Genomic DNA, 16,407 nt, shown 5'->3' on the forward strand with positions numbered 1-16,407 from the left:
TCTTTCTAATAAGTCTTCCTGATCCCCGCTGGTGAAAATGATCCTTTCCCCCACAGATTCTGCAGGTGATTTGTATTTTTGCATCTCATCTTATCATGCTCTATTCTGAAGAATTATTGAAGCTTTTATGCAGCTTTTTTCTAATTTTTGCAGATTTGGCATTTATATTATTCCCCTATGCTATGAGGGCAAGCACTAATAGCTGATTTATCAATTTACTTCCCACAACACTTAAAATGGGCTCTGCACACAGGAGGCACTTAATAATTGTTGACAGTTTTTTCACAGATCCTCTTTTGTTTGGTTCACCAACTGTGCGTATATGTATGTTTTTTTTATTGTATCTTCTTTTCACCTGGCCAACTGCCCTATAAACTCCTCAAAGATCATCATTATATGCTTATTTCCAACCCCTACAATGCTTCAGAAAAGGGCTAAAAAAGCAACAAAAAAAATAATAAGAATTTGTTGTTGTTCTTGTTCAGTTATATCAGACTCTTCAACTTAGCCAAGATACTGGAGTGGTTTGTCATTTCTTTCTCAAGATCATTTTACAGATGAGGAAACCGAGGGAAACAGAATCAAGTGATTTGCCAAGAAGTGTCTAAAGCCAAATTTGAACTCAGGAAGATGAGTTTATCTGACTCTAGGTACTGTACTCTACCCACTGAGCAACCCTAAAGAAATTTTTGATCCTAGGAATTCAAAAACAGCCATATGCTTGAAAATAATCGCTCAAAGACTTTTTAGTCAATTATATGACCGTGTCCCCAAACCCCACAAATACACAGTCAACAAATAACCTTTGCTTCATAATATATATTTCATAAACATCAAATTGTACTGACCCACTATGAATTAAATACAAAGTTTCTACAGATCAGAGTCCATCAACCTGGGGAGATGAGAGATGAGGAAACAAGGATCTGGGATCCCTCAGAACCCTTCTCAACTATTACTCACATCCCATTTCCATACCCTACACCGTGGCCAAAGCAGGACACAACTTCCCTTCACTATCTTGCCTTCCTTGGCCTTTCCTGGACCTACATGGGTTCAGCCTTAGGGAACTCTCCTTTTTTTATTCTTTTATGGACTATTTAACATCATCTCAGTGCCTTGAGGGAAAGGCAACCCTTAGACGGTCCTTGTAAAGTTATCATTTTGGGGAACTCTACCTTGATTTGGATGGCCTCGACGTGAATTTAACAGAGACATTTTCAGCTACAATCCACAGCCTTGAAATGGCTTAGAAAAGACAATCTTGAGAATTTTTAGACAAGATTCCTGTTCCAGAATATTGTTCACAACCAACGTTCCACCAGTAGATGTCATCGCAGGAAGAAAAACAACAACAGGGATCTCTGCTTAGCTCATGCTTGATAAAATTGTTAAGAACAGGAGGTCAGCTTCTCCACACTCCACGTCTCACCCCAAGGTTACACCGCCTGACATGTGTGTCCTTGAAGGGGCTATTTTGTTAAATACAATGGCAGGTATTACAGTGAACTGTTCCCAAGAGCCCCAAACACCATCTGTCAATCTGACTCATACCTTGGGCACAGATTAATAGAACCTAAGAGCAGGAAAGTCCTCCAGAACTTGTCTAGTCCAGACCTGTGCCTGACCAAGAATCCCTTTACAATAGCATCCAAACTAGATCTCTGACCCAAAGGAACCCACTGCTCTAATTATTAGGAAGCTTTTCCTTATGTATTAAGCCTCAATCTGCTTCTTTGCCCAATTCACCCATCCTTCCTAGTCCTAAAGCTCTCATCTTAGGAGAACAAGACTAACCCTTATTTGGGATAACTCAAAATATTTGAGGTTTGCTATGGAATCCCCTTTCCCCAGTCTTCTTTTCTCTAGAATAAACATCCCTGCTTCCCTCAGTCAGGTCTCATCATAAGATGTGCAACAAAGTCAACAGATATCAGATCAGACAAATCAACACATTGGCTAGGCCTGAAAAGGTATGTTTTATTCTATATTTCTAGTTAATCACCTCTCTACCAAAAGGTAGCTAAGTGGTGCCATAGTGCCAAAGTCAGGAAGACTCATTTTCCTGAGTTCAAATCTGACCTCAGACACTCTCTTGTTGTGAGACCCTGGGCAAATCGCGTATCCCTGTTTGCCTCAGTTTCCTTATCTGTAAAATGAGCTAGAGAAGGAAATGGGAAACCACTCCAGTATCTCTGCCAAAAAAAACCCTAAATGGGCTCATAAAAGTCAGACAACTGAAACTACAGGATGACAACAAAACCCAAAAAGAAATTCATTTCAGCCTATCTCGACCAGCTGGTTACACATTACTTCCCCTTTATATACTCTATACTTCAGCCAAACTAGCCCAACTTGCTGCTCCATGCATGTGATATTGCATTTCCTGACCCCCTCCATGTCTTTGTTCACTCAGGCTTTCCTCTGTGTCTGTAATACTTTCTTGTCCTCTCCCTCCCCCAGACACCTCCATCTTTTTGGAATCTGTGGCTCCCCTTCAAGAGCTACCTCCTTTCAAGGTGTCCTTTGTTGGTTCCCCTTGTTGTAAGTGCCCTCTTTTCCCTCCACTGCATTGTATTTTGTATATATTCTGTATTTGTACTTTCTTATCTGTGAATGTGTTGTGATCCTCTCTCCCCCAAAAGACCATGAGACCGTCATTTTTGTTTTTGGATCCCCAATGGCTAGCACAGAAGCATCTGGCATATAGTAGATGTATAATAAATACTTATTTAACAATTGCTGGTGCATAATAGATATTGCATAACTGCTTGTTGATCTACAGATAGCATTATTATTTTTGGCTGTAATATCACGCTGCTGCCTTATGTTGAACTTTTCATCCAGGAGAACTCCCAGATCTTTTTTGCCCTGGGACTTTGGTCTAGTCATATTCTTCCCATCTCCCCTTTGTGATATTCATTTCATTTTTCGAACCTATGAATGGGAATTGGTATTTATCCCTTGTCATATTTGGCCTTAATGGGATTGTTTTGGATTTGGATTCTGTCACCAGACATTTGGTTAGCATTCTTCTTTCTCCAAATGTTGTGCCATCCACATATATGACATGCTTTTTACACCTTCACCGAGTCATTGAGAGCAACATCAAACAGCCCTGGACCATGAACAGGCCCATACTGGGGGGCATTTCATTAGAAATCTGTCTCTAGGTCAACAGTGATCTATTTATTAATGACATCTGTCTGAGTTTAAGACATACAATTAGGTGCAAAATCACTTAACCATACACATCGAGCCCATTTCTCTCCATCTTATCTGAAAGCATAGCCCCCCAAAACTACATCAAATGCTTTGCTGAAGTCTGAATACACCATATCTTTAGAGTATCAACATTTCCCTTATTTCTTAGTCTAGTCAATCTGTCAAAAAAGAAATGAATTATTCTAACATGACCTGCTTGGGATGAGGCCATACTGAAGAATTTTGGTGAATGCTGCATCCTTAAGTGCTCAGAAATTTATTGATATATTTTAGAATTTTGCCAGGAACAGAAGTCAGCTTCACTAGTCTATATAGTTTGCTGACTCCAGGTTCTTCCCTTTGTGAAAACTGAGATAATATTTGCCTTTCTCTAGTCTTGTCCTCTCAGATCTTTCAAAGATTATTGGCTGCAGTTTGGCGATTACATCTGTCTGGCTTTCAATAATACTCTACTACAGTATAGTTTTCCCAAGCCTGGTGAGTTGAATATTTTCAAAGTGGGAAGATGTTTTAAAACTACCTCTTGATTTATAAGATCTTAGATACAGATTGAGCTGGAAGGGCATCTCAGAACCAGCCATGGTCCAGCCTCCTCATTTTGCAGGTAAAGAAAATGAGGTCTAAGGAAGGTAAGTAACTTGCCCAAGCAACAGAGGCAGTATTCTTGGGTGAGTCTCCATTTCCTGCTAACCACTGTTTTAATCTTTCCCCCTCTAAAGACCCTACTTCTTGGAAGAAAAAGTAAAGTCAAAACAGTAATTGAATAATTTGGCTTTTTTTTTATGGTGATGACAGGGTACCATCTTTGATTTAATCAGAGTAGAGATTTCTTCCGCTGAAGCAGATTACCAACTCCTTTGTAATTTATAATCTTAGATTGTTGACTCTAGAGGGAACTAAAAGGGTGACTTGCTTATGTTTGAACAGCTAAAAGTTATCAGAAGCAAAACTTGAATCCAAGCCCTTCTTATTCCAAGGCTATTGCTGTTCCTCGACTATTATGGTCCCTCTTTCTACTTCTTACCACTATCTTTCATTCTTATCCCATCCATCCCTCAGAGCAATCATTCCTTCTTTGACCTTCCTTTTGATTCAAACATAGCTAAAAAAAACCTCAACAACAATCCTTATGGAAGGGCACAGGAAGAAGATACTTCTAAACACTGAAATCATAGCCACTGAGTGCCTTGGAGATGAGCAATCTTGTTAATTTGGAGAACAGGTGATCCTAGACACTGGTAGGCAGGACCACTGGTAGGTCAAACAGGAAGAAGGAGAGAAAGGTAAAAGAGGAAAAAATAGCAGGGATGGAGAGAGGGGGAAAAAAGAAAAAGAGTCATGTTATCAGATGTGGGAAACTAGCAACAACAATTATGTTAAATATTACCTGAATGCCATAGATTATCCTAGTGGCAACTACTCCCAAATTTGATGCCAGTTAGAGCAAAGTCTCTTCTTAGCCTTGAAACATTGTAATATTGACTAAGTTTGTGTTTGATGACCCTCATCCCTTCTTTTTATTTGTCCCTTCCTGGTTTGAGGCCACCAGCGACCTGACTCAACATACATGTATACACAGCCACCCACACATACAAAATCTCCCCCTCTTAATTCATGACCATCACACCTGGAACTTAGGCATTTTAAGCCAGATCCCTCACTGTCCAAAGAAAGGCTCAATATCCCAAAGGAGGAGTTTTAGGATTTAACAAGCAAAAATGAGAGTGACTGTGGTTGGGACAGAGGAGGAGGAAAGGCATTTACTTATCACTGACAGGGTCCCTTTTCTCTGCCTGTGTACAAACCCAAGTCCATTTCTATTAGAGATCCTTCAGTGTATAATTGTTTCTAGGGATCTTGTCCCAAACATCTTTGGAAAGCATGCACAGTGAAGAATCTCTAAGTAATGGGAAAAAACAAAATTACTCTCTAATTCACCTGTTTTCTAATTTCAGATTTGCATATACCACCCTGATTTCAATTCCAATAAAGTCAAGAATGCTTGAGTTAAAGTTAAAATCATTACCTATTAATTGCAACTGTAATGAGAAAAGTGATTTTCAAATTAGAACAGTAAGGTGTGCTGGATATATATTCTCTTTATTCTTGAATAAAATTTTCAGTTAATTCTCAAATATATGTGCTAATAATAGAAGGGGTCATATGTAGTAATAATAATAATAGCTAACATTTTTATAGCACTTATTAAGTCTCAAGCTGTGCTAAGAGTTTTGCAATTACTATCTCATTTGATCTCACAACAACCCTGGGAAGTAAGTGCCATTATGATTTCCATTTTACAGATGAGGAAACTGAGGCAAACAGAGGTTAAATGACTTGCCCAAAGTCACATATCTAGTGTCTTAAGGCTGGATTTGAACTCAGGTCTTCCTAACTTCCAGCCCAGGGCTCTATCACCTATGCCACCTAGTTGTCATGATAAGATCCATGAACTAACATTTTTTGGATGCCTCCCATCCTTCCTCTCTCCGTTCAAATTAAGTAGTGGTTACCAATGTGATGGGACTTGACAGTCATTAAAAGATTCTCCTTTCCAAAAAGTTCTTTGATATGCAAGGTATTTGGGAGTTATTACATGGAAAGCCCTTCTTAAGAATGCATTTGACTAAGACTCTCATGCTATTCTTGTGTACATGATAGATGAAGGCTACCCAATAGTACGGGTAGGGAGGCTGATTGCATGGCCAGACTCAAGTTTATTAATAGTTTTTGATTATTGACATCTAGCTAGTTGACCCAGTGGATAGAATGCCAGGCTTGAAGCCAGGAAGCTTCATCTTCCCGAGTTCAAAACCAGTCTCAGACATTTCCTAGCTGCATGACCCTAAAAAAGTCACTTACCCCGTTTGCCTCCATTTACTCATCTATAAAATGAGCTGGAGAAGGAAATAGTAAAACTACTCCTCTCTCCCTCTCTCTCTCTCTCTCTCTCTCTCTCTCTCTCTCTCTCTCTCTCTCTCTCTCTCTCTCTCTGTTTTAAATCTTTTATCTTCTACCTTAGAATTGATACTAGATATTGGTCCCTTCCAGTATGTTCCCCTAAGACGGGTAGCCCATTGTAATTGGTGTGGTGTAGTAGAAGGAACACTGGCCTGAAGAATTAGGACACCTGCATCCCAGAACCAATAGTACCATTCAACCGTCCGTGTGTGTGTGAGCAAAGAGCTTCCTCTTCTGTTACCTCATTTTTAACAAGGAGGTAACTGCTTCTAGTGCCCTTCCTCCCCAACTGACTTATACTTAATTACGTGTGTATACAGACACATATACATAAATATATACACAAAGACTAACCTCCTTGGTTTCTTTCAAGTGCCAACTAAAATCTCATCTTCCCCAACCCCTCTTAATTCTAGTGCCTTTCCTCTATTAATTATTTCCTATTTATCTTGTATATAACTTGCTCTGTATATATTTGTTAGCATGTTGTCTTCCCATTAGGCTATATAAGCTTTTTGAGGGCAAAGGCTGTCTTTTGCCTCCTTTTGAGCTTAGCATAGTATCTGCTGGCACAGAGTAAGCATTTAACAAATACTTAATGGTTGATAAACATATCAGTACTATATTAACAAATATACACATTCATATGTATAGTTACATTATGCATGTATTTATACATTGTACATATGCATGTATTCATTAGTATTTGCACTTATTCACATTATATTCTCTTCCTTTTACCCTGTCTCTCCCTCTGTCTCTATCTCTCCTCCCTCCCTCCTCCTTCTCTCTCTGTCTCTCTCCCTGACTCTCTCCCTTTCTCTCTCCTTGTTGTTGTCTCTCTCTCTTCCTCTCTCTCTCTCCCCTCCCTCTAGAACTCCCTCTTTCCCTCTTTCCCTCTCTCTGTCTCTTTCTCTTTCTCTCTCTCCAACTCTCCCTGTCATTGTCTTTGTCTCTAAATCTCCCTTCTTTCCCTCCTCTCTTTCTTCTTCTTCTTCTCTCTCTCTCTCTCTCCTTCTCCCTCTCTTTCTCTCTCTCTGTCTCTGACTCTTTTGAACCCTTACCTTTTGTCTTAGAATCAATAGTCTGTATTGGTTCCAAGGCAGAAGAGCAGTAAGGACTAGGCAACTGGAGTTAAGTGACTTGCCCAGGGTCACACAGCCAGGAAGTATCTGAGGCCTGATCTAAACCCAGGACCTCCTGCTGTCTCTAGGCCTGGCTCTCTATCCACTGGGCCACCCAGCTGCCCCTGATTGACTTCTAAATTCCTTCCTAGCTCTAATGTTAATTTTATGTTCTATTCAAACCTACTATTGCAATCCATCAGAGCAATTTGAGAGATAAAGGGTTGAGTCCTGACAGAATACGGCAAACGTCAGAAGTCAAAGTAAGAAGAGGAAGTGGGGTGAGGGAGCACAGTTATCTGGGGTTCAGGAGCAGTATAAGAAAGACAAATATCGGATATTCTGTCCATTTAAAGGGGTCCAGCTGGCCTAATGGCAGCCCTGCGGGTGGATTCATGGATCAGTACTTAGCATCGACCACACTGGCCAATGGCAGCCCAACAGGAAAGGGAGAAGGTGACCCCCAGGGCTCAGTGCACCCCGATGCCTACCTTTTCACCGACGCAGACCCTCGAGGGCTTCCTGAGGGTGCCGATCGCTGGCACGTGGGGCTCCCCCTCGGATTGCTTTCTCCTGTCCTCCTTCCACAGATGGCGGATCTGGGCCTCCTCTGCTAGGCCCCGGATGTGTCGTCTTACATCTTCCCCCGCATCGGCCTCCGAAGGTCCATGAACCCGAACTTCTCTCTTCCAAATGCCGCTACAGACGGGCCCGGAAGGGCTTAGGGGGGTCTGGAAGAAGAAGCTTGGCCTAGCGGAGTCATCTCGACGGGATGGCAAGTGGGGGGCAACTGTTCTGGGGCAGAAGGGGGGAAAGGTAGGACTTGGGTGTCCCCCTCCCACTGGTGGGAGCTCGGCCCGTGGAGTTTGGGGCTGCCTCGGGGAAGCAGTCAAGGAGAGAACACACGGAGGTGGGAGGAACTCCTGAAATGCTGAACACCTAAAGGCTCCCCGCCTCTGTCAGCATGGTCAGTGTGGGTGGGCCTTGGGCCGGCTGCCTGGTAACGGGCCTCAGTCCCCCTCCATAGAGCAGGGGCTCCCATTGTGACATCTCCCTTCCCCTCAAAGGCTGCTTGTCCTCCTGCACTGTTGGGTGGCCCCACTTTGGATCGGCTCCTCCCTGCCTTCCTCCCGCGGGAGGGGGCCACGCCGCCGCCCGTCCGGAGCCGCTCCTCGAGTTCTCTAGGGACGAGCGTCCGTTTAGGAGACGAGCAGGACTGAGAGGAAGACGTTTTTCCTGGGGTGGGTTCGAAGTCGGGGCCGGGAAAGGGAGTCGCGGCGTCCCGGGACGGAGCCGAAGACCTGTTTCTTTGAATGAACCGGAAGGAGCTTTGGGAGTCCCGGAGGCCGGCCTGCTCGGTTTGCCGAGGAGCGAAGCGGGGCCCGCAGAGACGGAGGCCTCGCCCAGGGCCGCGTGGCCCGTCTGGGGGAGAGCAGCAGCCCGGCTCTCCCGACTCGGACCGTCCGGCCTCGATTCCGCGTCTCCGAGAAGAGATGACCGGAGAGGCAGGGAGGTGACTGGAGGACACAGACCTGCCGACTGCCCGCTAGGCCCGGCGCCTCCAGCGCTCCTCTAAAGGCTGGCCTTTGTGCAGCTGGGGAGCTGGGAACACGGCCTCGGAGAACACATAATGTCCTCCCTGGATTCCGGTGATTTCGTGAGCGCCTTCCCACGGAAGGAGAAAAACTGGCTGGTGGAGAGGGAGTCCATACGTTTATTATGTGAAACACTCTCCATTCATTACATGCTATGGAAAAGACAAAAAAAGTGAGAAAGAAGTCCCTGTCCTCGAGGAGAGAAAAGTCTTGTCTTGAATCTAATTGGGGAGAAACTTCTCCAAATAAAAGCAATATGGAAGGGGCAGTGAGGTGGCTCAATGGATTGAAAGCCAGGTACGGAGATGGGAAACTGAGTTCAAATCTGGCCTCAGACACTTCCTAGCTGTGTGACCCTGCGCAAGTCACTTAACCCCCTTGCCTAGCCCTTACCTCTCTTCTGCCTTTGTTCCAAGACAGAAGGTAAGGGTTAAAAAAAAAAGTATTGGAAAGCATCTGAGTAATGGCCTGCAGTTCTGTAGCACGGCACGACGTGCAAGTGCTTTACGGAATCGGGTCTAGAGGCCAGCCCGTGTCTAAGGGCCTTCCTGCCTCCTCACAAGCCATCCGGCGGCCACCATAATCAACACGGCACTAAGTGTCGTGGCAGGCAGGCCGGATGCGGCTGACTACTGAGCAAAGGTTAATGGAGAAGGCGGCGCTCAAGCTCGGAAGGAAGTGGGAAATGGAGCAAACGCCATCCCGAGTCTGGAGGCAGCGCTACGGAAAGCCTGCTCGGCCGCCCGATTGGAACAGACAGCCCATGTAGAGCCGGAGGGCAGCGAGATTGGAGAAACTCCTTGGGGTCCTGCGTGGCTGACCAGCAAAGAGGGCTCTGGCGGCCGAGCCTCGTGCTGTGTAGACTGGCACGGGGAGAGGGAGATCGCGGGCACAGAAACCAGTTCATCATATTCTGTTTCAGACACTAGCTGTGTGACTCTGGTCAAGTCATGTAACCTCTCTCAGACTCGGTTTCCTCATCTGTAAGTGGAGGATAACAACACCTCCCTCTTAGGTTATGGGTGATGCTCAAACGAGAGAGCATGGGTAAAGTGCTTAGCAAGCCTGAAAGCAGTATATAAAAGCAAGATTTAGCATTCTTAAGGTCAGAAAGACTGAAAACCCCACTTCCATATTAAGTTATGAGCGTAGACTCTCAGTTTTCCCTCTGTTGTGGCAGCAGCTTTCAAAGTCCTTGCCTCATGTAGGTTGGGAGTTTTCCCTTAAATAGTATTGAAATGATCTCCGAGACTGAATGGACTCGGGGGACTGAGACTACGGGTACAGTTTCCCAGTCACTCAAAACCAAAAATCAGCCTGGACACCCCTCGGGGCTCCAGCCCTTCTCTGGGGATTCTGATCGGCAAACCGCAGGACCAACACTGGCAGGAGAAAGGCTGGGCTGGGCCGAGGCAAGTCTCTATGCTCTATGAGGCTAAATAAACATCCTTTTGTTAACAGTTGGAATGAGAATGTCTCATTCCATTCCAATCTCAAACCTGAGGTCCCAGCCTGGAGCTCTGCGAGAAGCCATTTCCCATTTCCCTCTAATGCTAGAGCCTGAGATTGCCTCCCAATATCCGGCATCTATTTTGCTTGCACGTGGCTATTTGCCCATTGTCTCTCCCATTAGCCCAGGAGGTCCTCGAGGGATGGTTTTTACCTTTGTCTTCCCAGCACTTAACAGTGCCTGGCATCTAGAAGGGGCTTAATGATGCCTGTTGACTTGGCTTGGCTCACTATGCCCTCTGCTATACCCTTGGCTCGGGATGAGGCATATCAAATACATCTTTGGCAAGTCAATTGGAGGAGGGCTGCTCTATTCACCGGGGTCTTTTCTTATGGCAGTTTCTCCAAAGGTTTAGATATCTGCAGCTCAAATATGGGATGATGTCATAACATAAAACTGCAGGTGAAGTTCGTTTAAAAGACACTCTATATTTCTTTTTATGACAAAGGCATCTGAACGGTTAGGTTCTTTTCCAGGAAAACCAAAACAACTGCAAATTTTCGAGTGCTGAGAGAGAGTTTAAACTTAACCTAAGAAAATGTTTTGATCAAAACCTGAATAAGAGCTACTGCTGATAATTTACATATCTAAGTTTCTATAGAAACCCATCTGTGTTTGGCATCCATCTGATCTGTTCTTTAGGTAGTGGTTGCTACAGCAACAGATACTCTGCAGTCTCTTCCTGGGTAATAAATGTCTGAGATGGGTGTTTGAGATATCTGCAATATATATGGGACAATGAGGGTTTCTAAGATATTTTCAAAGCCTTAACTGGGGAAGGGGGGGAAGGGGTGAGGGTTCTACCTACCCGGCTTCTCCCTAAGGAAATGGGCTTGGAATTTAATTAGAAGCATGGCTGGGAGACAGATGTGACTAGGAATTATTTAACCATTTGGGTAAAGACCACATACAGTTTTCAGTTAACTGCTATACCCATAGGCATGTGGAAGAAATGTGAAAATAGTATGTTTGAACCCCTTTGTGCCTCTTATTTTCTCTTTAGTTGCCCTTTTCCGATACTATCAGAATATCGTCCAATGTTTTCCACTAAAAAGAGGTCAAATGCCAAATTAGCTTCTCTCTGTAATCCAATCTATCCTCTTCCTCACTTTATAAGCTGGGAAGGAAAAATCCAACCTATAGAAATCTTAACCCTTTAGTGACTGGGTATAGTTTAGGTAAGATTGAGCAGGGAATCATTACAGGTTCAAGAGAGATGCTAGGGCCCCCAAATGTATATACATACATATAGATGTACCCACATAAGATACACAAAACCCCTCAGGAATGGCGGCTAACAGATCTCATATTTCTATGGCATTTTTACTCATCTCATCGCCATTATCTTTCAAGTATGACAGTTGTTTTTCCTATTTTGCCACTGAGAAGCAAGGCAAATTGGCTTTCCTGGCACAGCAGCCTTTGGTTTGCTAGACAACCAGGTCTTAGCTAGAATGTAAGCTCATTGAAGGCAAAGGCAGTTTCATTTTTTTCTCATTCTCAGTGCATGGTATCTAGTAGGTACTTCATATTTGGCAGCTTTCTTAGTACAACCAACCCAGGAATCCTAAGGACCACACCAAGGGTCCAAGGGGTGGAGAAGAGTAGTTCCAAGAGGGAAATAGCCCAATTAGTTCCTGTTTAACACCGGGGAATCATTAACAGTATCTAAGTGGTCTCCCAAACAAACTCATTATTTCTGCTCTATGCCTCTTGTGTACTTGGATGTGTAATCCAAACCTTTACAAATAGTGACAATGCCTGCAACTATCAGGGCATTATTGTTCATCTTCAGTGCCACCCACCTTCTATGTACTGGGTTATGGATTCAAAATGAAGAGCAAAAAATCACCTAATGGGCAATAGGCCAAACCAGGTGCCCAATGAAGAACACGGTAGGCTTGGTGTGGGGAAGATGCACTGGGGGCAATTCACCATGTGATGAGAAGCTAGTGGAGCCCTGTAATAAGGAAGATGAAAACCACCACCCAACGCATAGTCAGAGCCAAAAGTCACCAACAGCTGACCAGGAGCACAAAAAGTATGGAACGGACCTACTGCCTGACTGGTTGAGAACTGGAAACATACCAAAGACCAAAGGATCTATGGAATGATCGAAGAGAAGGAGGTATCAAGAAGGTATGTAAGCTCAGAGCCCACAATAGGGAAGAAGTTAAGAATTCAGACTTGGCCTTTCTCTAGACCGGATTACTCCACTCACTATCAATGATAAGGGAAGACAGAAGGCTGCTGTGAAATGGGAAATTCAAAAATGTCGTCTCTTCCATATGAGGAGTGATAATGGCTTTAATGAAAGAATAAAATAATTTAAAAGTAATTATCTTAGTGAAGTGTTAAAAGAGCTCTGTTTTATGAATTTGCCAAAGTTTTTCTCTGATGCCCCAAACCAAAACTAACCTGTTTCTTTACATATTTATCTACATTTGTTCTTATAACTAGTTAGTAAATTCACTGAGGGGCAGAGGCTGCAACTAAAAATTATAATCCATGGAGCAGCTGGGTGGCTCACTGGTTTGAGAGTCAGGCCCAGAAATGGGAGGTCCTGGGTTCAAATTTGGCCTCAGACACTTTCTAGCTGTGTGACCCTGGGCACGTCACTTAACCCCCATTGCCTAGTCCTTACTGCTCTTCTGCCTTGGAACCCTCACATAGTATTAATTCAAGATGGAAGGTAAGGGTTTAAATAAATAAAAATTACAATCCAGATAAATCCCATGACACCAAGCTGTTCCAGGGCTCAGTGAATGTGTGCTGATCCTCTGATGAGTGAGTAAAGTTGATCTCATTGTTTATTAATGCCTCCTTCATTTTCATATAGTACATCTTCCTGATGCCTTCAGAATCAGTCTGATTCTGTGCAAGTTAAACAGTTCACATGGCACTTTCAAAAATCATCCCAAATTTCCAGTTGTCTGCTTTCACTGAACATACTGCCTAGGGTCATACCACTTTAGGCAGGAATCATAAGCCAAGCAAGGCTGAGATCAGTAGTACTATGAGACCTCCAAGAAAGAGCTAATTTAATAGCCTGTGCTCATTAATCCCATGCAGAGGAAACAGAGAGCTAGGAGATTTGTGTCTTCAGATGACAATTCAGGGTAAAGATGTCACAGCATGTTTGCAGTGAGTGGGTGCACTGACTGTGGCTCATGAGCTCCATTCCATCTCAACTGTAATACTTACCTAATGTTAATTCTGTGATTTCAAATGAAGATTTACATCTGCCTTGCAAACAAGTATAAAATGACTGCCCTACATTTCTTTCTCCCACAGGTTTCTTTGCCAGCAAAGTACTATGAAGAAAAAGCATTGTTCTAGTCTCTCTTCACAGAAAACATTTCAGAAGTGGGGGGGGGGGGAGGGACCTAGTCCCTTTTCATATTCTCTGAGCTTTGGGGAGAAGGAGAAAAAAGGGGAAAACTGGAAGAGTACTCACCCACCTGTAAGGATGGGTACAAAACTAAGGTTTCCAAAAGAGAGTATATTTCAAAAAATTTCTCTCTCTCTGCCCCTAAGGACAAAATAAAACCCACTAGGCCTTAGGAAGTGAGAGGAAGCAATTTATAAATATGAATGTTATGTTACACCTAAAAAACTAAATCCAAGCATATATAATCTGTTTGCCAGCTTCTACAACACAGTTATGATCTGCCAACAAGACAGAATTTATCAGTTAAATGAGCATACTCTTAGATTTAGTTATAGTGTCAACATGGACACAATCTATTTACACTGATGCACTTTTGCCACAGATCTAGATTCAATACCCATCCATTTGAATCAACCTAAAGCTGTATAATTCCCCCTCCAAAACAATTGGCAACAGATAAATGGCTACTTCATTAAAAGTTGCATCAAGATCAATGTAATAAAGTCATTTAGGACCTGAAGTACATACACATAAATGTTTGCGACAGTTCAAATGAAATTTCATATACCACTTGGAGCTGTTCATTTATTGAACCTAAAATTTCATAATACATTGTAGATTAAATAGTTAAAAACCATTTGAAATTACTTAAATTTCACATAATATAATATTGAAAAGTCTTGTAATTTTATTCTTTAAACCAAAATGAAAAAAAAATTCAAGCATTTTCCCCTCTGTGGTGAGACACTTTCTCATTCTAGTGATAATACCATGGGAAAAATGGCTTCGTGTGTGCTGATATAAAGAAATGCACAAGAGAGAGAAAATCATGAGTCAGGTCTCTAAAAGGGTAGGAGATAAAATACATTCCAAGAGAAAATGGTTTATTGAGAACACTACCCAGACAATGTGTAGCACTGTCTGAGGCTGCAGTCCAGCTTGATCTCTGTAGTGCCAAAGGGCAAACAAACAAGAATGGGGAACATTCATACTCTTCCTAACAATTTGATCACAAACTGTCAGGCAAAAAAATCCTCTGAGTTGTACAGAATTTTTATGGCAACATACATATTCAAGTAAATCTACTCTATATCTGAACACCTTATCAGAAATATTTCAATTTCCAAGTCCAATGCATAAGAGACCTGCTGTGAATTCTAGGTTGATCTGTTAAAATAGTGCAGTTTTTTGACAGTCAATTTTGCTTCTGAGTAAAGTTTTTATACAAATAATGAAGTAGAAGGACAAACACAGTGGCAACTAGGAAAGCTAACTGTGGCTAATTATGTGACTCCTTCTGGAGGGTGTTCAGCCATCTTAACTGGGAAGGGAGGGGTCCTGACTTGCAAGGAAATCATCAGTCATAGCTCACCTCACAATAGGGTTCTGAGCTATGACATCAAGAAAGCAAGATTAATGCTTTTCCAAGGAAGTCAAGATTTCTTAGTCAAATACCCTGCTGCTATGCTGTTTTCATTGCCAAAGAACTTTCCTACAACAACTGAAGAAAAGTCCTGTATCTTTTCTGAGCTTTAACATATCTGCTCTGTTTCTATTTGTTTTACCTGAGCATATTTAGGTATATTTTTAAATTTTTTCTACTGAGAAAAGTACACATGACAAGGAAAACTATAAAGCAGCAGGGTCTAAGCTCAGCATCCCCTCGGAGAGATAACCGTTCTTGATGATTTTGTAATTTCCATAGTTGTGAAGATCTGTAAAAAAAAAAGAAAAAGAAAGAAAGAAAGAAAACAAGGTATGGGAATTATTGGTATTTTAATTTAGAGAATCTAAATTACATTTGTTTTATCTCAAAAAATACCTGCTGATATTTGTCAACTAGCTTTTTAGATAGTTTTTCAAACCTGCAGGGAGGTTAGTACAATATTCTTTTGTTTCTCTTACCTCACCACAGGTAGGATGGATGCCAATAGTATCATCGAGCAACTGCTTGGTAAGGCCACATTTCATTGCAGCTGCAAAGCCCTGGGTAACCTCACCAGCATTGGGGCCAAGAACATGAAATCCTATCACACGATTCTTTTTGAGAAAAAAAAAAGCCTCAGGTTAAAAGTCTGAATAGTAATGCCTTAACCATGATCTCAAAGCTGGAGCATATATAAAGCTTCTACTACAGAACAATAATCCTATTTTGGAACTGAGTCTAGGACATTATCATGAAACGGAGCTGCTATAAGAATCAGTTAAATGAGGCAGTAAATGCACATCTAGAGTTAATTTGCTCTCAAATTTACCAGAACAAGCAATTTAACAACTGCATGAAGGAGTTCATTAGTATGATGCAAATTTTAGAATTATGCTCAAGTGCTACTAAACATCAACATAACAAATCAGAATTAAAGTCCAACATTAGAATATTCCTAAGAGGCCAATGTTACAGTAAATTCAGGATGTTACTGGCCAAGGAAGAAACCACTGCCTGACTCCTAAACTATAATAAACAGAGCTCAAAGTAGTGGTCTCTAGCAGAATTTTACTTAATAATACATCCAGATGTAGTTGTGGACAACAGGCACAGACTCACAAGAACTTTTTGTTATGTTCTGAGGAAATTTTTGAGTGAAAATGTTATTACTAACT

The 16,407-nt window shown here is 42.4% G+C and overlaps 1 protein-coding gene across 1 annotated transcript in view; it reads right to left on the minus strand.

Moving 5' to 3' along the window:
- Positions 1 to 14,388: 14,388 nt before the first annotated feature.
- TXNRD3 (thioredoxin reductase 3) overlaps positions 14,389 to 16,407 on the minus strand; it is a 36,670-nt gene continuing 34,651 nt past the window's right edge. Inside the window, exons 15-16 of the mRNA XM_044656874.1 lie at positions 15,712 to 15,846; positions 14,389 to 15,521 (exon numbers count right to left, since the gene is read on the minus strand). Coding sequence (XP_044512809.1) covers positions 15,459 to 15,521; positions 15,712 to 15,846 — 198 coding nt within the window. The 3' untranslated portion in view covers positions 14,389 to 15,458. The remainder of the gene's footprint in view (positions 15,522 to 15,711; positions 15,847 to 16,407) is intronic.

Source organism: Gracilinanus agilis, chromosome 1 (genome assembly GCF_016433145.1).
Source record: "Gracilinanus agilis isolate LMUSP501 chromosome 1, AgileGrace, whole genome shotgun sequence".
NCBI lineage: Eukaryota > Metazoa > Chordata > Mammalia > Didelphimorphia > Didelphidae > Gracilinanus > Gracilinanus agilis.